At 48.9% G+C, this 19,696-nt stretch overlaps 1 protein-coding gene across 1 annotated transcript; it reads right to left on the reverse strand.

Annotated features, from left to right (window-relative positions):
• Positions 1–328: 328 nt before the first annotated feature.
• Positions 329–18,839, reverse strand: LOC139658889 (SH3 and multiple ankyrin repeat domains protein 1-like; the record flags this gene model as incomplete). Its single annotated transcript, XM_071537071.1, is given in 23 exon segments — positions 329–410; positions 741–1,637; positions 1,780–5,026; positions 5,120–5,240; positions 5,843–5,964; positions 6,143–6,199; positions 6,306–6,332; positions 6,525–6,533; positions 7,154–7,234; positions 7,406–7,541; positions 8,030–8,154; positions 8,353–8,435; positions 13,324–13,402; positions 13,780–13,887; positions 14,772–14,911; positions 16,032–16,162; positions 16,384–16,559; positions 16,802–16,868; positions 17,111–17,188; positions 17,315–17,431; positions 18,192–18,233; positions 18,673–18,794; positions 18,797–18,839. Coding segments are annotated over 23 exon segments (6,090 nt in total), but the record flags the coding sequence as incomplete, so codon positions are not given.
• Between the last annotated feature and the right edge of the window lie 857 nt (positions 18,840–19,696).

Genomic DNA, 19,696 nt, shown 5'->3' on the forward strand with positions numbered 1-19,696 from the left:
TGTGTGTATGTGTTTATGTCCGTTACAGCACAAAACTGTGTGTGTTAATTAAATGCCTGTCCATCAGCAGTTGTAAAGTGTTTTTTCAGTTGTAGAGTATCGTTTTCAAGCGGCTCTTTCTTGTACCCTTTTTTTTGACCAATGGTAATCTCACAAATTTCACAACAGTGTCCTCCACACAAAGCAAACGAGCATCACAACACCTTTTCCCCATAACCATCTCCTTAGTCTGAGTTCCAAACAACCTGTTTGCGTCCACTGTTCTTCTTCTCTTGCGCATCTTCCGTTATTGTTCATCTTTGTCAATTTGTTTCTCTCCCTTTCTCTCTCAGCTTTGAATCACCCCATCTTTCACTCTCTCAGTCTGTGTCTCGGGAGAAGAAGTGACATGCAAAGGAGAGGAGAGCCGCCTGGGGAGAGAGGGAGGGCAAATCAAGGAATAAGAATGGGCGGGAGAGAAATATTAAGGGAATAAACTAAATGCGGTGACTGGTGGATACAAAGACTTAGGTTTATAAGGACGGGGGAAAATGATCGAGAAAGAGAGATGAAGTAACTTATCAAATTATATGCAATCAACATCTAACGAGGGAAGTGGATGGACCCAGCTAGCTTGTGTGGAAGGAATGAGACACTTGGACTTTCCTTCACCATCCAGTCCTTCCTTTCTGCTGCCCCCCCCTGGTTGACCCCGTTGCCTCTGTATGTTCCTCAGTCTGTTAGTCAGTCCCCTCCCTCACCTGTCAGTGAGTTTCTTCAGCGCCCTCTCGATGTTCATGCGGTGTCCCACACGTGTCACTCCCAGGTCCAAGAAGTCGTCCTTGGTGAGCGAAGGCAGGTGCGACCCGTCGATTTCGTTGTCCATAAAGCGCTCCCGGTGCTCGCCCAGGTTCAGGTACGCCAGCCAGTCGGCCACGTCGTACTTGGTCCAGTAGGGGAGGGGCTTGACGGCGAAGGGCTTGGCCGGCGGAGGAGGGGTGAGGTGGGGGTAGCTGAGGCAGGACGGGCTGGGGGGCAAGTGCATGGGGGAGGAGGCTCCGGAGAGAAACTGGGTGGGGGAGAGGGAGCGGGACACCAGGAGTGGGTTTTGAGTGGGAACGCCAGACGGGGAGAACAGCGGAGGGGTGGAGGTGTTGTAGGTGTCTCCTAGGGGGTGGCCAGGGGAGGGAGGAGTGAGCGGGCCGGGGAAGTCGAAGGGGCTGTTGTAGACGGGTGTACTGGGAAGGATGGGAAGGGAGGAGGGCCTGGGAGGGGCGGGGTTGGGCTGCTCGGTGTTATAGATAAGCGGGCTGGGGGCGCGGCGCCGGGAGCCCGAAGACCGCATCTCCTGACTGGGGTTACACTGGAAGTCAAACGTCTGTCTGCGGAACTTGGAGCGGTGCTTGGGCGACGTCGGGTACGGCGAGTAGGTCGGGGAGAGGGGAGGGTGGGAGTGGACCGGGGAGGAAGGCATCTGCGGAGAGGGGGAGCGGGTCCAGTTGCGCTGAATGGAGACCTGGGGGGAGGGGGAGACGGATGGCGTGGCGGACAGGTTGGGCGTGAGGATTTGACGGTGCTGCGGGGAGGAGGTGGGCAAGGGGGAGGTGGAGCGGCCGGTGGGGGGGCTATGAAACGCATCAGTGAAATCTGCTGAATACCTGAAAGAGACACAAAGGTAAACCGGTGAGCCTTAATGCTGATAATGAGTCATAGTTCATATAAGTAGAATGTAATGTTGATATGTTGTTTGGGTGAACTATCATTTTAATTGTCAATGACCCATTGACCGAAACAACATACCTATGCATGGTGGGTGACTTGGGAGTGTGGCTCCAGTCGTCCATGCTCTTTATGTTACTCATCTGTTGCAGCTTGGAGCTCAGCTCATTGATGATGCTGGCCTTCACACCTGAAAGAGGTGAGTGCACCCTGCGGCCCTCCAGGGACATGCCGCCCCTCTGCACCCCGCCGCCGCCTCGCTCATGCTCTCCCACCTCTCCCCAGCTCACGGGCCTGACCTCGATGGGCCGCTCTAAGCAGGCGGCCAGGGCGGAGCCAAAGCCGTCCTCCATTTTGGATCGGCTCTGCTTGTGTTTCCTCTCCTCTGCTACAGCTCCGTCTCTCCTGGTCTCTTCTGGGTTGCTATGTCTCTGCGATTGCACGCAGGCAGGGTTGGTGCTGCTCTGTCTGCGCAGCGCTACAGGCGGGCCCCTCCCTCCCACCTCCTTGTAATGAGTCATCTTTGGAAACACGGGGTTTGCCAGTTTGGCGTTGTGCACCTCAAATGTTTGCCCACCTGAGTAGGTCACGTAGGGATCCTGGTGCTCACCTCCTTTCTCTCCCTCTCCTCCTCCCACATCGCCTCCACCCCCTCCCCTCTCTCCTCTCAGCCCGCTCATTCCCAGCATTTCTAAATGGTGGTCGCTACTGCTGTGACTGTCCAACTCCTCAATCCCAGAATCCACCACCGCATCCTGCCAGTCTCCACCCTTGGGCGTGATGGTGGGGTGATGATGGTGGTGGTCCGCGGCTTTGCCCACTGTGCTGAGGCCGGCTTTAGGGCCGGCTATGGCCATGCTGTAGTCAGATGATGCTGCGGAGGCTGTGGTGGTGGTGGCAGCGGCGGTGGCTGTCATGGTGGTGGTGGCGTAGGTCATGGTGGTGGTGAGGGCGGCCGTGCCTCTGTCCTGGGCTGGGGTCTGACCGCCCACCGAGGTGTTGTTAGGGCCGCCGTAGTAGGAGTGAGAATGGGACATGGGCTGGGGTCGGTGCAGCGAGGGGGCAGGCAGAGCAGGAGCAGAGGTGGTGGTGGTGGAGGAAGGTGGGAATATCTGTGGGGAGGGGAGAGAGGGAGAGAGAGCAGACTGCGTAAGGTTGGCCACCTCGCTGTCATATGACGTAAGGCTGGAGGCGGCAGAGTCGCCGCCCTGGGGAGACGGCTGCGGCGCGTTTGAGGAGACAACCCCAGGAGGTTTGGGAGTTGGAAGTGGGGGCGGTGGAGGCGGAGCAACAGCAGGACTGGAGTGTTGATGCTGCTGGGCGAACTTCTGAATTCTTTCATTCTCACCGTTAGCAAACTGCAAAGGAGGGGGCAACGGGTCCGCAAAGACAAACTCGTCATCTGCGTCGATTGAGGGAGCTGGCGGAGGGAGAACCATAAGCCCCAGACCTCCAGCTCCGCCTCCTCTTGAATCTCCCCCAGGTTCATGTGTCTGTGCTGGGGCAGTGGGGACGGTGTACTGGGGTACGTAGCTGGTGTTGGGAGCGGTGTCCATCTGCAGAAAGGAGGGTCTGCGGGGAGCGGGCTGAGTTGGTGGGGGAGGAGGCTGTAAGGGTGGAACAGGTCTCGCCTCATACATCTCCTTTTCTCTCTCCCGCTCCCTAGGACTCTGTGGGTAATACTGGGTTTGATACTGGCTCGTTCTGTCCTCTGAGAAGCGAACTCTGAGCCCCTCCCTGGGCCCGCCCTCCCTCTCTCTCTCCATTCTTTCTCCACCCCCTCCTCCTCCCAACCGTAGTATCCTAGGTGACTGCGGCCGGCTCATGGAGGCAGGGGAGGTGGTGGTGGTGGGGGAGGTGAGGTGGAGGGAGACGGGGGAAGTGTAGGCAGATTGCGTAGGGGTCGGGAAAAGGGAAGGTGTCGGGGTCTGGACAGGGGTGGGGAACGCTCCCACTGTGGACATCTGCCGACCGAAGTGTCTCTCCTCTCGGCGGGTCCTGCGGTCGTCCTTCAGGGCCCGCTCTCGTGCAGCGAGGGCCAGGCCCAGAGGGGACGAGGGGTCCAGGACCTTGCCTGTCAGTGGGTGGATGAAGGTAGTGGCTGGCTGGGTGCCGTAGTTGGAGGGAGCGGACTTGGGCTGGCCGTCCTGACCGAGGATAGGGGAGGAGTACTCAGGCAGGCCAAAGGCTGGGGGCATGCTGCTGGCGTAGTTGACATAATTGTCTCCAGAGAACATGCCCTCATCGATAGATTTGGAGGGCCGGAGGCGAGGGGTGGGCACTTCCATCGTAGCGCCGTGTAAAGGCTGGATTCTTACCCCTGCTGCTCCGCCTCCCTCTCCTGCTCCTCCTCCTCCTCCTCCTCCCGCCTCTCCTTGGATGTCCTCCTCAGATGAGAGGAAGAAAGAAGCGCTCTTTCTCCTCATGTCCCGGAAACGTTCCCTGTCCCTGCGCGCCCCTCCGATGTAGCCTGCGGCAAACGATGTACCGTAGTCCAGGTTTTCCAAGTGTTGCTGGGTGGAAACAGAGGGGGCGACAGATGACGGAGGCATAGGGGTGGAGGTGGGGGGCTGAGGCGGTGTGGGGGTGAGGGGCGAGGGCAGGCTGGTGTTGGGGCTGTCTGGGATTCCAGGGAGGGAGGTGGCGTCGTCTATGTCCGCGGTGGGCTCGGCCTCCATGCTGCTGCCCTGGCTGCTGCGGCCGCTGCTGCTGGTGGAGGGGGCTTTGACGATGATGGTGGGGATGGGGATGGAGCTCTTCTCCTTGGCACCGCCTCCTTTCCCTCGGTGCTGTCTCAGCCCGTCCTCCACTTTCGACTGCTTCATCAGAGCTCCCCTGCCGCCCCTCTTGGCTCCACCCCTGCCACCGCCTCCGCCCCGCTCCCGGGTGGCCATGTGCGGGTGATGCTGCGGAGCTTGTTGGGATTTGGGTGTAGCACTTGTTGGTGGCGTGGCACTGCTGTAGCCTCTCCTCAGCCCCCCCATCTTGCCCCCACCCCTCCTGGGCAGGTCCGGCTCCCTGCCGGTGAGTGTTAGTCCTTCAGATTGTCTCCGGAGGGTGGGGACTATGACCGGCTGGTTCATCCCACCAGGCCCTCCCCTCTCCCAGGCTGCTTGTCCCGGCTGGGAGTGGAGCTGGTAGTGGGGTTGGGGTACAGAGGGTATGGGCATAGCGGGCCCTCTCCCAGGATGGGGGCCTGCAGATAAAGGCGGCTCTGGGGCGGATGTGTTCGGGGGTGGGGGGATTTCCTCAGGTCCCGGGACTGACAGGCTGCGAGCCAGCTTCATGGCAGGCGGGTGGAGGTACTGCCTCTCCTCCTCCGTCACACCTGAGGACACAGATACAGGCAGTTAGATGGTGTAAAAAGCAAATTCGCATTCTGAACAGGTGGAGAATATCTTTCTACAACAAAGGGCGTTACCAATAGATTTCTGCCGCATCATGACTGCATGCTGAGGACCGTGGCCAGGTTGAAACTGAGCTTGGTTGTAGCCGAAACCGGGTGGCATCATACCCAGCGACGACTGCTGCTCATAGCTCGGCTTCAGGTGTTGAAACACATAATGAAAAGAAAGAAGGAGAGCAAAAGAGTAAGTGAGGAGGGAGCGGGTAAAGAGAGGAGAGGACATGTTTGCTCAGACATAAGCAATAAAAAATATATTGTTTTTGGCTGTTACAAAGTAGATATAAAATGCAATACAGCAGAACCAATCAGTCAAAAGAGAGTATTAATGTATCTGGGACCCGAGCATAGTCGAATGGACGCAACCTGACTCACACTTAAACAAACGTTTTGGTGTGGGTGGTCCATTGTCAATCATTTTCTGTAAAGCACAGCGAGGGCAGCAGAATGAACAACGGCGCAGAAAAAGCTGAAGACCGTGCTACTTCATGGAAATACAATTGTCAGGTTTTTGTGAGCAGTCGTCAATCTAAATCAGTGGAGAAGCTCTGCTGTATGAGTGAATCTGGCCGTATAGGATTCAGGACAGAGGTTCACAGCTGTTCATGATTATTGTTGACATTTCTAGATACTGTAGAGGCTGATTCTAAAAAGGCAGCAGGAGCTTGAATTATGGTAAGAGTGCATAGCAGATGCAGGTCATGAACCAGCATCCATTTCCCTTCCAATTCCCAGCAGTACCTCACTGGAGACATTGGGAACAATACTCTTGCTCCGGTCCCGCTTGCCCCCATGACCTCTCTGGCCCTGGTTGTCTGATGTAATTGTCTGTTGGGCAGCAGCCAGGATTTCATCCAGTTTGTCTAAGATGAAGACAGAAAGGGGGGAAGGGAGAGAAAGCGAGGAGAGAGAGAGAGAGAGGGGGAGCATAAAATGAGAAAAAAGTTGGTGGGCAGGGCACAAACAGCGAGCCCCTTCCTGTCCCCTAAAGGTTTAAATACACCCGGTTATAATATGACAGAAACAGGAGGGATTTCTTACTCAGTGCCATCTGATAGACTGTCCTCTTCTTATCAGGAGCCTGAGAGGACTCGTATTCTGAAGGAGGAGGAGAAGAAGAAAAGAATCCTCTTAGCATCAAACAGCCTGACTCTTAATTAAGGCTCGGGGGCTGATTGGGGTAATGATAAAGACGGATATTCACCTGCTTTCTTTTTCCACGGAGAGGCAGCTGTGGCATACATAATTCGAGAAACAGAAATTAGGTCTGACTAGAACTACCGTATAGCCGTCTGTATAATGCAGATGGAAGGATGAGATACATACTCGGACACACGTGATGATGGGAATGCTGATGTGGTGAGGGTGATGGTGATGAGGACGGAAATGAAAATGAGAGCACACAAATCCGTGATTCTCCCACCTTTCTCCACTTCAGGCAGCACATTTGGTTCAGAAGAAAAAGAAATAAGAAGCAGTTTGTTAGTGATGCCATGAAGCTACTAGCATTTCACAGCATGAAACTGCTTAGATCTCTCTTTACTTAACCAGATACACAGGCATCCCATAGTAAGCAATGTTCAGCTTTCTTATTCATAGGTAACACATGATAATTTACTGGCAAGGGGAAATTAATCGACGCATTCCTCCCTCATTAAGCCAATGCTAATGAAAAAATGAAATTACACCTATGCTGGATAATTTTCAAGGCTCCCTGCATCAACTCGCTTAATATTTAATGCAGTGTTTCCCCTTCCACTCAAATGGTGCGGTGGGCCACCCTGCAGAGAGGAGCTGCCAGCCCACCTAATAGAATTCCATGTCTTGGTTTCAGTAGAGATTTTTTTTTAATGTCACAGGCTCTAAAAAAAATGCCGCTTCTGAAGCTATTTCACCCTGCCAAAAAAAAACTTCTAAAGGGAAACACTAATTTACTGTATTTTTTTTGAATTGGCATTTTCTTTGCATGGGTCAGAATCTTAAACCAATTAAGTGCCTTCCTCTTTCTCCCTCGCTCTCTTATCCGTCTCCTCCTCCCTTCGTCTTACTTACCCATGTCCTCCAGTTCTGATGTCATCGACTTGGAGCGCAGGGCGATGGCAGGAGGAGTCAGTCTTTTAGTCTGCTGCGGGGCTGCCAGAGGAAGCCGGCCAAATTCAGACTTAATGTTTAGTATTCTGGTATAAACACGCAGTCACCAATGACAACCACACTGCAACAAGCTTTTACAGTGAAATAAACATCTTCATCGTCACATCATAAACACAAGATGGAAGTAACATGCGTGGAAAATTTGACTCTAACCTTTCTTCCTGGCAGTGTCCTCCATTTCAGGGTTACGAGCCACCATCACAACTTTAACCATGAGGCTGTTGCCCCCCTGTCGGATCATGTTGACCACCTGCCTATGGCCCACCTTCACCACGTTCTGGCCATTCACCTGACACACACACACACACACACACACACACAGACAAAGAAAGACTGAATGTACAATGAGCTGATGTGTTGCATGATTTCATGAAAAAAAGCTGCAATTTCCTTTTTTGGTGGACCCACTTTCCCTCAACCTGCCTCATCTACTTCTACTTCAGTTAATTATTTCCTACATTTCCCAGAATGCCTTTCAACAACCCCCAGAGAATGTGTGCGAACTTGTTGAAACAAGAAAAACTCACCACCAAACAACAAAATGGACTCTGAAATACAAGCTACTGTACATCACCAATAGCTGTTTTTCAACAGTGTTTTTGGGGTGGAGTTTTCCTTTTAGTGACAGGTGCCACTGAATCTAAATGAGGCTTCTGCACAAGGCATGTTGCTTGCTTATTAGTTATTAAAACGTATGAGTTCAGATGAATTTCTGAGCCAGCCTCAGTCTGTGTGTCAGTCCAAAATGCCACCCACTGACACCCTGCTGGTCCCTACCTCGATGAGAAAGTCCCCCATCCTCAGGCCCGCCCTCCAAGCCACGCCCCCCTCATCGACAGACTCCAGGTACTGCAGCGCGGGGAACGCTGGCGTTGGAGTGAACTCCTCTATGGGAGTCTGAGCTGGAGAGGATAAGACAGAGAGGATGAGCATGAACGGAGACAGATGAAAAAAAACACAGGTTTGAAATTGAGAGAGGGATGGACAGATTAGAGAGAGTGAGAAGGCGAAGGGAAGGGAAAAGAATCGCAGAGACAGAGAAATCTATAGAGACAGAGGGATTTGGGGTTGATTCTGGAGGAGAAGAGGCACTGGCTCACCTTTGGCTCCCCTAAGCACAAAGCCAAAGCCCTCATTGTCTTTCTTCTGCAGGAGCACTGTCTTCTCCTTAATGATGTAGTCACTTAGAGAGAATAAAGAGAGGGGGAAAGAGAGAAACAGAGAGAGAGAGAGAGAGAGAGAGGGGGAAAGAGAGAGAGAGAGAGAGATAGCTATATGACTTCTTTAGCAACAGAAAACTCTTTTTGTCATGCAAATAAAGTATTTTCTGAACGTGGGAAACGGCTATACTGCATCACATTATGAAATCACACTGCACCAAAAGATAGGTTGGCTTGAGAGTGTCATACAAAAAACGCTATTGTAGAAAAGGGTCGATGGCAGGGGTAGAGTTAGTGTCACAATGGGTGAGGAGTAAGTGTATATGGGATGACAATCCATACTATAGCCTAATCCAGCTAGAGCTGACAAGCGCTGGGCCAGGGGGAACGGCACATTAGAAAAATGTGCACACACACTTCACTGATAATGGAAACTTCCAAATGCACCTAAATCGCTGCATTAGCTTTCACCGCCTCTGGCAGCTTCTGCAAGGATACTGCTTTACCGACTCCAGCGCACCACTACTGGTCATACATGACACTTCAAATTATGTACGGGAAGAAATCCGACAGTCCTCTAATCTCCCTGCACAACCGGCTCTACTCGCCCCAAGACTACAGTCTACAGCGGTCACAGGAGTTGATGATGTTCATTGATTGATGCGGTAATCTTATTATGAAACGGTTGGAGTAGTGTAATGGCACGTTTAACCCAGCAAGTCAAGCTGCTTCATTACTCTATTACCATGTCTGGGACTTATGGCCAAGTCAGATTTATAGCAGCATTACGACCCTTTCCCTCATGTAGCACTGAATAAACAGACTCCACACTGCCACACACAACCACATCTCATGACTCATTTCTGGACTTGACTTTCCAACAATGTCAATTCACCCTGGTTCTGTTGGAAAGCCCGGGGCTTGAGCAGAGCTGTATGATTTGAGAGGAATTCCACACATTTCTTTCCTCAGCGGCTTATTTCTGCATTAGTTGGTGCTCTTCAACTTAACTCAAACTGGCACTCCAACTGAAATCAAATCAAAGGTTTTGATTTCCTAGAGTGGGTGAACTGTGTGTGAACAGGACGAGTAGCCCGGTCACTGAATTGTCTTTACTTAATCGCTGACTGCCAAAAAAAATGCAGTAACGACACGTTGGGTGTAGAATTTCCAAACATGACAAGTGTATGGCGGGACTAAAATAACAATATCACACCGTTGTGATGATGGTCTATTTTCCACATTGTCCCTTACAGTACAAATCCAGCAACTACTTGTGTATTCATGCCAGCACAGCGTGGAATAACCCGAGTTCGGCTGTGGCATCAGAGAGGGACAGCAGAGTCGTGAGCGTTGGCTTAAGCCCACAGGCCCGAAGTCTTCTACACCAAGCCGTAACTTTTAGCACCGAACAGACGATTGCTAGATTCCCCCTACTGAGGTCCATCCCTCGTGCGTTCTCCATCAATGTTACTGTTTCGCCAACGCACAGCCGCCTTCCAGCCATCTGCTCCTCACACCTCATTCCTTTTTCTCTCACCCTGTCCTCCATCATGCTTTCCCTCTCTGAGGATCAAAGTAACACGGAGTGGGTGGACGCTGGATCCGCCAGGCTCTCTTCCATCCATCCATCCATCCATCCACTTCTACGGGAGGGGGAAACAGAGCCAGTGTGCTTCCCTAAGGTGATTCTGAGGTGTTGCTAGCTCGCAGGAACATACCAGATTTCCTTTACATATACGTAGCTGTGCGGCCGATCTATCACCATGTCGTCCGCTCAGGCCGTGTCGATTGCGGCCATGCACAGCCCAAACGTCCCTGGTTAATCTCTACCGGCTAGTAGGACACTCTCTCTGAACTGGCTTCAACAGAGCTGTAAGCCTATTAGAGAACAGAGTTATTATGTTCCCTCCTGAGTCATCCTCTCCTCTATCCACAATTACTGAGAGAAAAGGCAGCTTTTTAACCATTCGTCTGCTGAGCGTACATGCAGATAGACCGGCTGTGCGGGGACAGTACCCACACACCACAAGTAAAGCACTTGACTGATGTTAGTGACACACATCACCGTGTATGGAGATGGATGCAGAAGAGATACTCCCACAACAATCAACCACTGTGACGTACACACTTATATGTGAAAACCACACACACATCCAATGTATACAGACACACATACATAAACACAAACGCATGCACACACAGGCACGCACAGAAATTACCGGTATCTCAAATTAGGCTGAAGAGGAATTGACAAAACCACACTCTTGCCACTTACTGACTCCACTTTCATCCTTCTCTATGGCAACAACAATAACACACACATTTTTAATGATACAATGGGACAAAATTATGTGATATGACAATATAGCCTTTTAAAGAAACAGGAATACACATAAATGGGAAGTCCAGGTGAATGAGAGATACAGTATCTGCGGAATCATGACTCAAAGAGAATGAAATACACCCACACTGTCTGACTGAAATACATCAATATATGCTCTCTTTCACACACAAACACACACACACAAACACACACACACAGCATTCAGAAACACACGGGAGGAAGACACAGAAATAAACATGCTGCAGAGTCTCCATTCAATAGGCACTTCCGTCCCACAGAGATATTCACATGCAGAGGAAAAAGACAATTAAACACAGACGCACATATACACGCGCACGCTCAGAGACACACACACATACACACACAGAATACATAGCTTATTAGTCTGCCTTTGAAAAGGCACGGCCTCTCAATAGCATCATCTACCTCTCCCCTCTCTCCATTGTCCTCTCCTCACATCCATAGCCAGCCAATGAATGAGGAAACAGCCGCTACCTGTAAATGAACCACACGCTCCTGTTTCTGGGGCCCAGTGACGGCCACGAAGAAGAGAGGGAGAGAGAGAAATCTCTCTCTCCGCATCCCCCCATTGCCATGTCCCCCCCTCCTCTCTCGCGCGCTCTCCACCGCCACCTCCTCCTCCTCCTCCTCCTCCTCCCGCTCCCGCTCCTCCTCCTCCTCCCGGTCTTCCAGCGAGAGCTCAGCCAGAGAGAGCCGCGAGAGTGGAGGAGAGAAAGAGAGCGAGGTGGGGAAAGAGAAAGAGAGAGAGCGCTGGTCTGCAGCCCGCATACTTCAGACAAGGGAAAGAGAGAGAGAATGTGAAAGAGAGAGAGAGAGAGAGAGAGAGAGAGAGAGAGAGAGAGAGAGAGAGAGAGAGAGAGGGAGAGAGAGAGAGGGAGAGAGAGAGAGAGGGAGAACGTCAGAGATTATTACAACAGGGAGAGAGAGAGAGATTGTGTGTGTGTGTGTGGATACAGCCAGTGCTGGATGAGAGAAGGGGAGAGGAGGGGGGGGATGGAGGGGATGGAGGGGAGAGGAGGGGGGGGGGTTGGTTGAATTTGCGGGTGTGGACGGGGGGATGGGTATAGATGTGAGGCGACACAGGGGGAAGGAGGGACAGACAGCGTGTGTATTTGCACATCCAGTGACTGGTGTATCACAGATTCACCAACAGCTGATTCCCACCCTGGATTTACTCACACACATTTGCAGACTTTCCTCTCACTCCCTCCTCTAACGCAGCACAGCGCTCTCATCACCACATACACAGGCTAACACACGCTCTCTCTCTCTCTCTCTCTGTCTCTCTCTCTCTCTCTCTGTGAAATAGCAATTGACATTCTCCCAAATGCCTAACCGCAGTGAGGAACATTCGTGGTATCACCCTGCTCTTAATTGAGCACCACTTCACCACGGCGCTGAAATTACGCTTAACCGACTTAACACAGGTAATGTAACCCCATTGGCCGCTATTTCCATTTAGAACGCCGGCGCGGGCTGCATTAAAGTGAATGTGTTTTTGAGTGACAGTGAGAGCCGCTTAGCACGGGGCTAATGTCAGCTACAATGTGTAAGAGCCTCAAAAGCCCAGGGGTGGCGACTGGTAAGTCCTCCTCAGCAGCCCAGGGACCAAACCAGCCTCCTCATGACTCATCAGCAGCATGATGTTCGTGCCTATGTATACACAGACACACACATTCACACACACACACACACACACACATAAACAAACATACATAGCTTCATAATGCACAACTGCCGAGGGCCAGCTGCAGCTTGATGCAGGCGGATCAGACAGATGCAACGGGGGGAGAAAGAAGAAAACCACCATCACCACTCATTACGGCATTATTCTCTTCATTGTAAACAAGTGCAAGAAGAGAGTGAGGCATGTGGATGGATGTGCGGCTGACAATCTGAATAGGGCCAGCACAGTCCTGCGCATCAGGAACAATCACAGCGACGAGCGCGTTTGTCTGGTGGAGCTAAAAGGGAAAACAAGTGAAATGACATGCCTGCTCTTTGTGCTTTCAGCGCTGACATGTTCACACAGCACAACAATAGAGAGCAAGCGCCCGACTCTGAGCTTCAACCGGAGGATCAGCAGGAAAACAGACATGCAGTCACATAGGCGTGAAGGCATGGACACACAGAAAGTCAAACAGGCAGGCACGCACGCTCACACACACACACACAGAGCCTCCAATTATCAACAAAACAAGAGTGTGTCAACCCAGCATGGTCTACTATTTCAATCAACTTCACTTGCCTGACAGTCTGGCCTTAATAAACCAGAGAGCAGACATTTCAGGTGCTGCCCACAAACTCATGTGACAAGCCACAGCTGAAACATCAGCAGGGGTCGCAGCCAATGAGCTTCAGTCTAGTTTTTCTCAGTATTGACTGAACATGAAAGGCAGCAGGCTTGGCTTACCGCCGGATTGAAGCCGACAGTTCCTCATTCCTTGTTTTAACGCACTCACTGACCACCTATTAGAGGTCAGCTACTCGTTTGAATTATCTCGGGTCGTGAGGGTCGGAGCAGCTGGTCGGCGGAGTCTCACCTGGGGCCGTCGATCCCATCGTAGGCTCCGACGGTGACGTTGCGGAACAGCTTCCTCTTGGCTTTCTCACTGCGCGTCTCTGCAAGGCACACGCAGGCACAAACATATGCTCAGTATCAACTTCCGCCACTTTCCGTCATGACACGTTCTGTGTGTCTCTATAGAAGTGTTGCCTTTAGCGCAACACATCCGAATCAAAACGTTTTTACACCATGTTCTCGTGATCCTTGTTTTTTTTTTTGTTTGTGGCATATGGTTCGGTTGCTGTGTGAACTATGCAGCTATGAAAATATGAAAATGTGCACATGGGCTGATAAACATGAGTGTGCATTTGCTGGGTGTTGCACTGACTTAAAGGATCCAGCCACAGTGAATGTGTCCTCTCTCTCCCTTCTAAAAATTCCTGTGGATTTTTTTTATACACCATTATCAGAAAAACAGTCGGCCTTGTCTCACCTGATCGATTGCTGAGACCTGCCACCTCTTCCACACATTCTGAGGGAAACCAGCCGGTTCGACCTTTCACCGTTCCCTCCCAGTATCCTCCCTCTCCTACACTCAGCACTGAGGAGGACATAGACAGACAGATAGATGGATAGACGGATAGATAAATAGATAGATAGATAGATAGATAGATAGATAGATAGATAGATAGATAGATAGATAGATAGATAGTGCAGAAATGAAGAAGTGTGGCAAAGATAAGAGTGACAGATAAGTTTCAGTGAATCACAACATTAACAGAAGAGTCCTTACACAATTATATATCATCAATATGTGATGTTATTTTTTGATTGTGTACTGAGTATTGTAATTTACTTTGTTGGTGTAACTACTTTCCCTCAATCTGTCTTGCTGACTTCTACTTCAGATTTCCTACATTTCCCAGAAAGCTTTTCAACAACCTCCAGAGAGCAGGCAATTTTGCACTTTTGTTGCTTTCAATCAAAAGTGGCCACTGTCTATGATTGTGTGTCCCTTACTCAAAATGCAACATGTCTTGTGGCTGCATTGCATTCTGGTCTATTGGGGCTACTGAAGAAATTGGTCTCTCTGTCTCTTCTACGATGGATTTCTCCCTGCATGATTGTTGAACGTCGGTGCAAAATGGTGAGCCTAGAAGGAAGCTCTTACTCTTTGATTCTGAGGGACTGACACCAAAACCTGACATTTACTGTTGATGTTTTCGATAGCCAATAAGAAAAATATACCACCAAACAATAAAATGGGCCCAGAAATGTACATTTCAGTACATTAGGAAGAGGTGAACAGAGAGAGAAAGGAAGAAAGAAAGAAATTGAGAACAAGATGCAAAGAGAAAGAAAAGGAGAGAAAATGGGCCCAGAAATGCAAGGTGCATCACCGATATCTATTTTTTAACAGGGTTCATGTGTTTTAGGCTGGGTTTTTCCTTTTAAAACCAAAGTTCACCATTTGCAACGTCTCACCTTTAACTTTGTCTCCTTTGCTGAGGGTGAGCTCTCTGTCTCCACTGGCAGAATGGGCGCGAGTGGCCACATACACTCTGCCTGGCACGGCGCTGTACATACGCCTCATCTGACCCCCCCCTCCGCCTGCTGAGGTCGCACTACAGAGGCAGAGAGAGAGAGAGAGAGGTTATTACAAAACCATGAGACGAGACAGTGGCAGAACAAAGTGAGAAAAGAGAAGCTCATGGCCAATGAAATAAGAAAGCTTTTTGCTGCTGTCCTTAGACTTTAGCTCAGCCTTTCACACCATCCAGCCTGACATACTGCTCAGACAGTTACAGGAATTGGAAGTGAACTCTCACATAATCAGGAGCATCACTCCTTTCTCACTAAACCCAGCGCCTGTGCTGATTCTCCTGTCCCCCATTCTCTTTACCCTCTACACCAATTCCTTTAAAAACGATGAGCCAAATATCCGCATTGTTAAATTCTCAGATGATACAGCCATCCTTGGTAAGATATAAACAAAACCTGATATGTCAGCAGACATCTGTAATTTCCAGTTTTGTGCAGTTGTGTGACATTTCCCATTTCCTTTTGCTGAATGTAAGCAAATCAAAGGGAGGATGGAGCGATGATGACTCTTACATTACACTGATTGGCTTGATGAAGGCGCTATAATTAAAGGTCTAAATTTAAGACTATGAACGGCCATAACTTCTACACCATAAGTCCGATTGACACGAAACTTGCTACATAATCCAGCTATCCCTACAAATTATACTGATTGGACTAATGGGGGTGCTATAATTAAAGGTAAAAATATTACCTCAGATGCCACCAATACGATTTTGATGAAAGTTGGACGGATGACGCATTTTGGCACTGTGTTCTGACGTTTAAAAAATACACTGATGATGCTATAATTAAAGGACAAAATTTATAAACCATAACTCCTATACTAATAGTCCAATTTGGATGAAACTGGAGGGATGATGCATCTTGTTACTAATTGGCCCACGGTGCGCCTCGGCTGCATCATTCGTGTGGGACATGTTAACATGTTTGCTATTGTAAATATTTGAGAACATAATCCTCTTGTAATTGTACAGTCTATTTATTCCAAGTCATCCCAAGTTTCAGAGGCTCTATTTAACACAAGAGTATGCAGGTTTTCATTCCACCTTAAACCAGAGAGGAGGAACTAATCAGTGATATGAGCTATAGAGCCCACTGCTCTATTCATGTCCACGTCTCCATCGGTTGGTGTCTCCTCACCCCTGTCTGCCTCGTGGCTGGCGGTGTCTCTCCTCGGTGTCGCTCTGGCCTCCCCTCCCTCTGGATGGAGAGCGAGTGCGAGTTCTGGGGCTGCTGGAGCTCCTCATGCCTACCGAAGCTCTGCGCTGGCCCTGCAAGACACACACAAAGTCCCAAACATACAGAGCATCTGAGTCCCGGCGGGGCAAAGAAACCCCAAACAGTAGAGTCTGTTTGCTCTCAAACAGAATGCTTGAGAACATTAAGAGGCAGAAAAAGCACTGCGGTGTCAACAAAGCACATTTGATATCACAGTTATAGTCTCGGAGATGCTACGTCAGTGGTTTGACATCGACCTACTGGCCCTCAGTACCTGTCCGGGGAAGGGATTGGTTGCGGCCTTGTTGGGCAGGGCCAGAGGGTCGGGCTGGGCCATGGTGTTATCGCTGTTAGCGCGGAGTAGGGGATGGGAGTGGAGCAAGGGGAGAGGCAGCGTGCGGGCGCTCTCGTTTCGCTGGGGAACATACTTTGGCGATTCCAAAAAGGGCACTGGAGGTAGAGGTGTGTGGCGTGATGGTGAGGTGCAATAAGGGGTGAGGGGTCAGAGGTGAGGAGTGAGGGTAGGTATGACAAGGGGGGGGGGGGGGATGGAGGGAGAGAGGATGAAAATTGTGAGGGTAAATAGTTGACAGATTCAGGAGATCTTAGTGCAAAGACAGGCAAGTAGTGGAATTAGATTACAAGACTTGATGGCCCCTTCAGAAGAGACCAAGTTTGATATGAAGGCTTACCTACGTCAGAATCTCTATGGTTTTTGATGATTTCCCCGAGTTCAAAATGGCCAGACATTACAGCTTGCTGCAAAAAAAGAAAACAAAATGTTGTTTTTCTGATGTAACTGCTCTATCTTTTATTATTATTACTATGCCATGTTTTATTATCTAATTTTTGTCTGTATTTGAGCCCTTTTGTTTTCTGTAAAGACCCAAAAACCCATTAATCAAAATTGCTTCACAAACACATTTGACTTGATTTGTCAAACCTAATCAATATGCCAAAATGCGTTTATGAATATATGAGTTGCCAGTTGTACTATTTACCTGAAAAGGGGTTTGGCCATGCTTGTTCTTTGCCTCCTTATTCGCTCCCCTGTACAGAAGAACACGGACACAGCTTTCCTGATTGGTCAGAGAGGGATAGTGATCGGTTAACATAACTTAAACACACCAGCTGTTCTCTTTGAACAGCTGAAGTAATTGCTTAGTAATACTAGTTAAATATAAAGTATTTGTTTCCATACTTGCCTTGTTGTACAGGGCACAAATGTGAAGTGCAGTGTTCCCTGAGGCATTTTGAGAGGTGGTGTCAGCCCCATAAAACAGAAGGTGCTCCAAGTGCTGGGCATAGCCGTTCTGGCAAGCCTTTCAATGTCAAGAGTGTGATAGAAAGATTCAAAAAATTGGCAGGATTAGAAAGTATAGGAGGAGACGAGGGAAAAGGGGAAAGGATGACTTTCATATAGAACTGTTTCAGTACATTAGGAAGAGGTGAACAGAGAGAGAGAAAGAAAGAAAGAAAGAAATTGAGAACAAGATGCAAAGAGAAAGAAAAGGAGAGAAAATGTCTTACATCCACATTTAGAGCCACAATTACTCTTACAGAAAAACAGGTCAGAGCAAAGCTGATGATTACATCTGCACCATGGTGAAAAGAAAGGACAAAACATTAAAACAACAGAAATGAGCCTCCAGCAGGCCGACAGGTTTCCTCATATTTTTTTCTGCAGGGACTAAAATAACACAAGATACATACAAAATAAAGGAGGAAAACATAGGGCACGGCGGAAGCCAAAATAAATACCATGACAACCGGCTTGCAGCACAAGCGCAAATTTACTAGAATGCCACAGAGACATAATGTGGGCAATGTACCCACATGTGCCCATGTCTAAGAAAGAGATAATATCCAATGTTCTTTCAGAATCAGACACAGCTTGAGATGATTTTGATTGGAACAGGTGTGAGGAAACTACAGTATGTGGCGACTTCTTTCATTTGTGGTTCAGTTTATTCTCATTTTTCTTTTTTTTTTTTATCTGGGGTCTCTCTCTTTCTGACTCTGAGAGAGAGATCCTGGCATGGTCTGATGTGGATGGAGCGACGATGGCAGGATGAAGGGTACCTTATGTATTTCTTGCATTCCATACTCCTCTTCATCCCTGTGCTATGGAAAAGAGAGAAGGAGGGGAGGAAGGAGAGAGAATGCAGAGATGAGCGAGTGAATGTCATTCGATGGAGGGGCGGGAAGGGGCGTGAGAGAGAGCGCCGGGAGAGAGAGAGAGAGAGAGAGAGAGGGAGAGATAGAGAGGAGGGTGATGGTAAGTGACAACAACAACACGGATAAGACAGGGAAGTGGCGGCACATGCGAAAGTCGACATGAAGAGAGATGAAGAAAGAAAACACACCGACCAGAGATGACTTTACACATAAAAATATGAAAGGAAACCATATGGGAACTCACAAGGAAGAGGAACACAATGCCAGTACCATCCTACAGATGGTGTGATGAAAGATAGATCGATAGATTGAAAGGTATCCAGATAGATAGAGAGATAGATGCATAGATATTTGGTGAGTTGACCATAAGTCTGTCCATTGCTACCTGGTGAGACTCGTCCCAGCCGTTCTCGTCCCTCGTCCCCAGCCTTGCCCTGTAGTACAGCAGGGTCTCGCAGCAGGAGGTGTCGCCCCCTGTCAGCACGGTGTGGTACAGCGGGGTCAGGCACAGCGGTCTCTGTAGTCCGGAGACGCTCCCAGGGACAAGAGAGCCTGGCAGGGAGGGACAGGGATACAGAGGGACTAAGAGAAAGCCAGCTATTTTCTAATTCTGATTTAACTCATGATGTTTTGAACTGTTTTTGCAGTTAAATATGATGCTACATTATGGGATGTGCACTTCACAGTATGCACTTTATCTGTACACTACCAGTCAAAAGTTTGAACACACCACTCTACCTACCACCAATTATGCAGTGACCAAAAAAGTGTTAAACAAATCAAAACTATCTTATATTTTAGATTCTTTAGTAGCCGCCCTTTGCCTTGATGGAAAGGCAAAGGCTTTGGAAAGTCATACATGGGCATCAGCTTCATTTATATTTGTCTAAGAAACAAATTTCAAGCATTTAAACATAAGCCTTTAGATCAAAATCGTTTTAAGATAATTAAAAACATTGCACATTCAATCAGGTGTGTCCAAACTTTTGACTGGTAGTGTACATGTTATATTGTATGTATTTTACAGTATGTACTTTATCTTGATAAGTGCATGTCACCTGAGGGTTGTTGACAAATAAGTACTGAAACTGTATTATTACTGCGGAGTATGCATTTTATTTTAATAGGTGATTCAACTTATGCCATGTGATTTGATTGTGTGCTGAATGTTGAAATAAGTCTGCTGCCTGTAACTGTTTTTAAGCTGCAAAACAAATCGCCTCAATGAGGACATTAAAGTTTCTCTTCTATTCTAATGTATAATACTGTTGTGTGTATAAGGAGAGAGACAGAAAACCAGAATATACGTATGTGAATACACACACACATGCTTGGATGTAGGGCTGGGCAATAATTCAGTATTATCATTTATATTGTCTTTCAATAGAATCATATTGTAAATAAATAAT

Source organism: Centroberyx affinis, unplaced genomic scaffold, assembly GCF_046629955.1.
Source record: "Centroberyx affinis isolate AG114_WGS23_722 - 3 ecotype Tasmania unplaced genomic scaffold, CSIRO-AGI_Caff_v1 ptg002979l_1, whole genome shotgun sequence".
Taxonomy (NCBI): Eukaryota; Metazoa; Chordata; class Actinopteri; order Beryciformes; family Berycidae; genus Centroberyx; species Centroberyx affinis.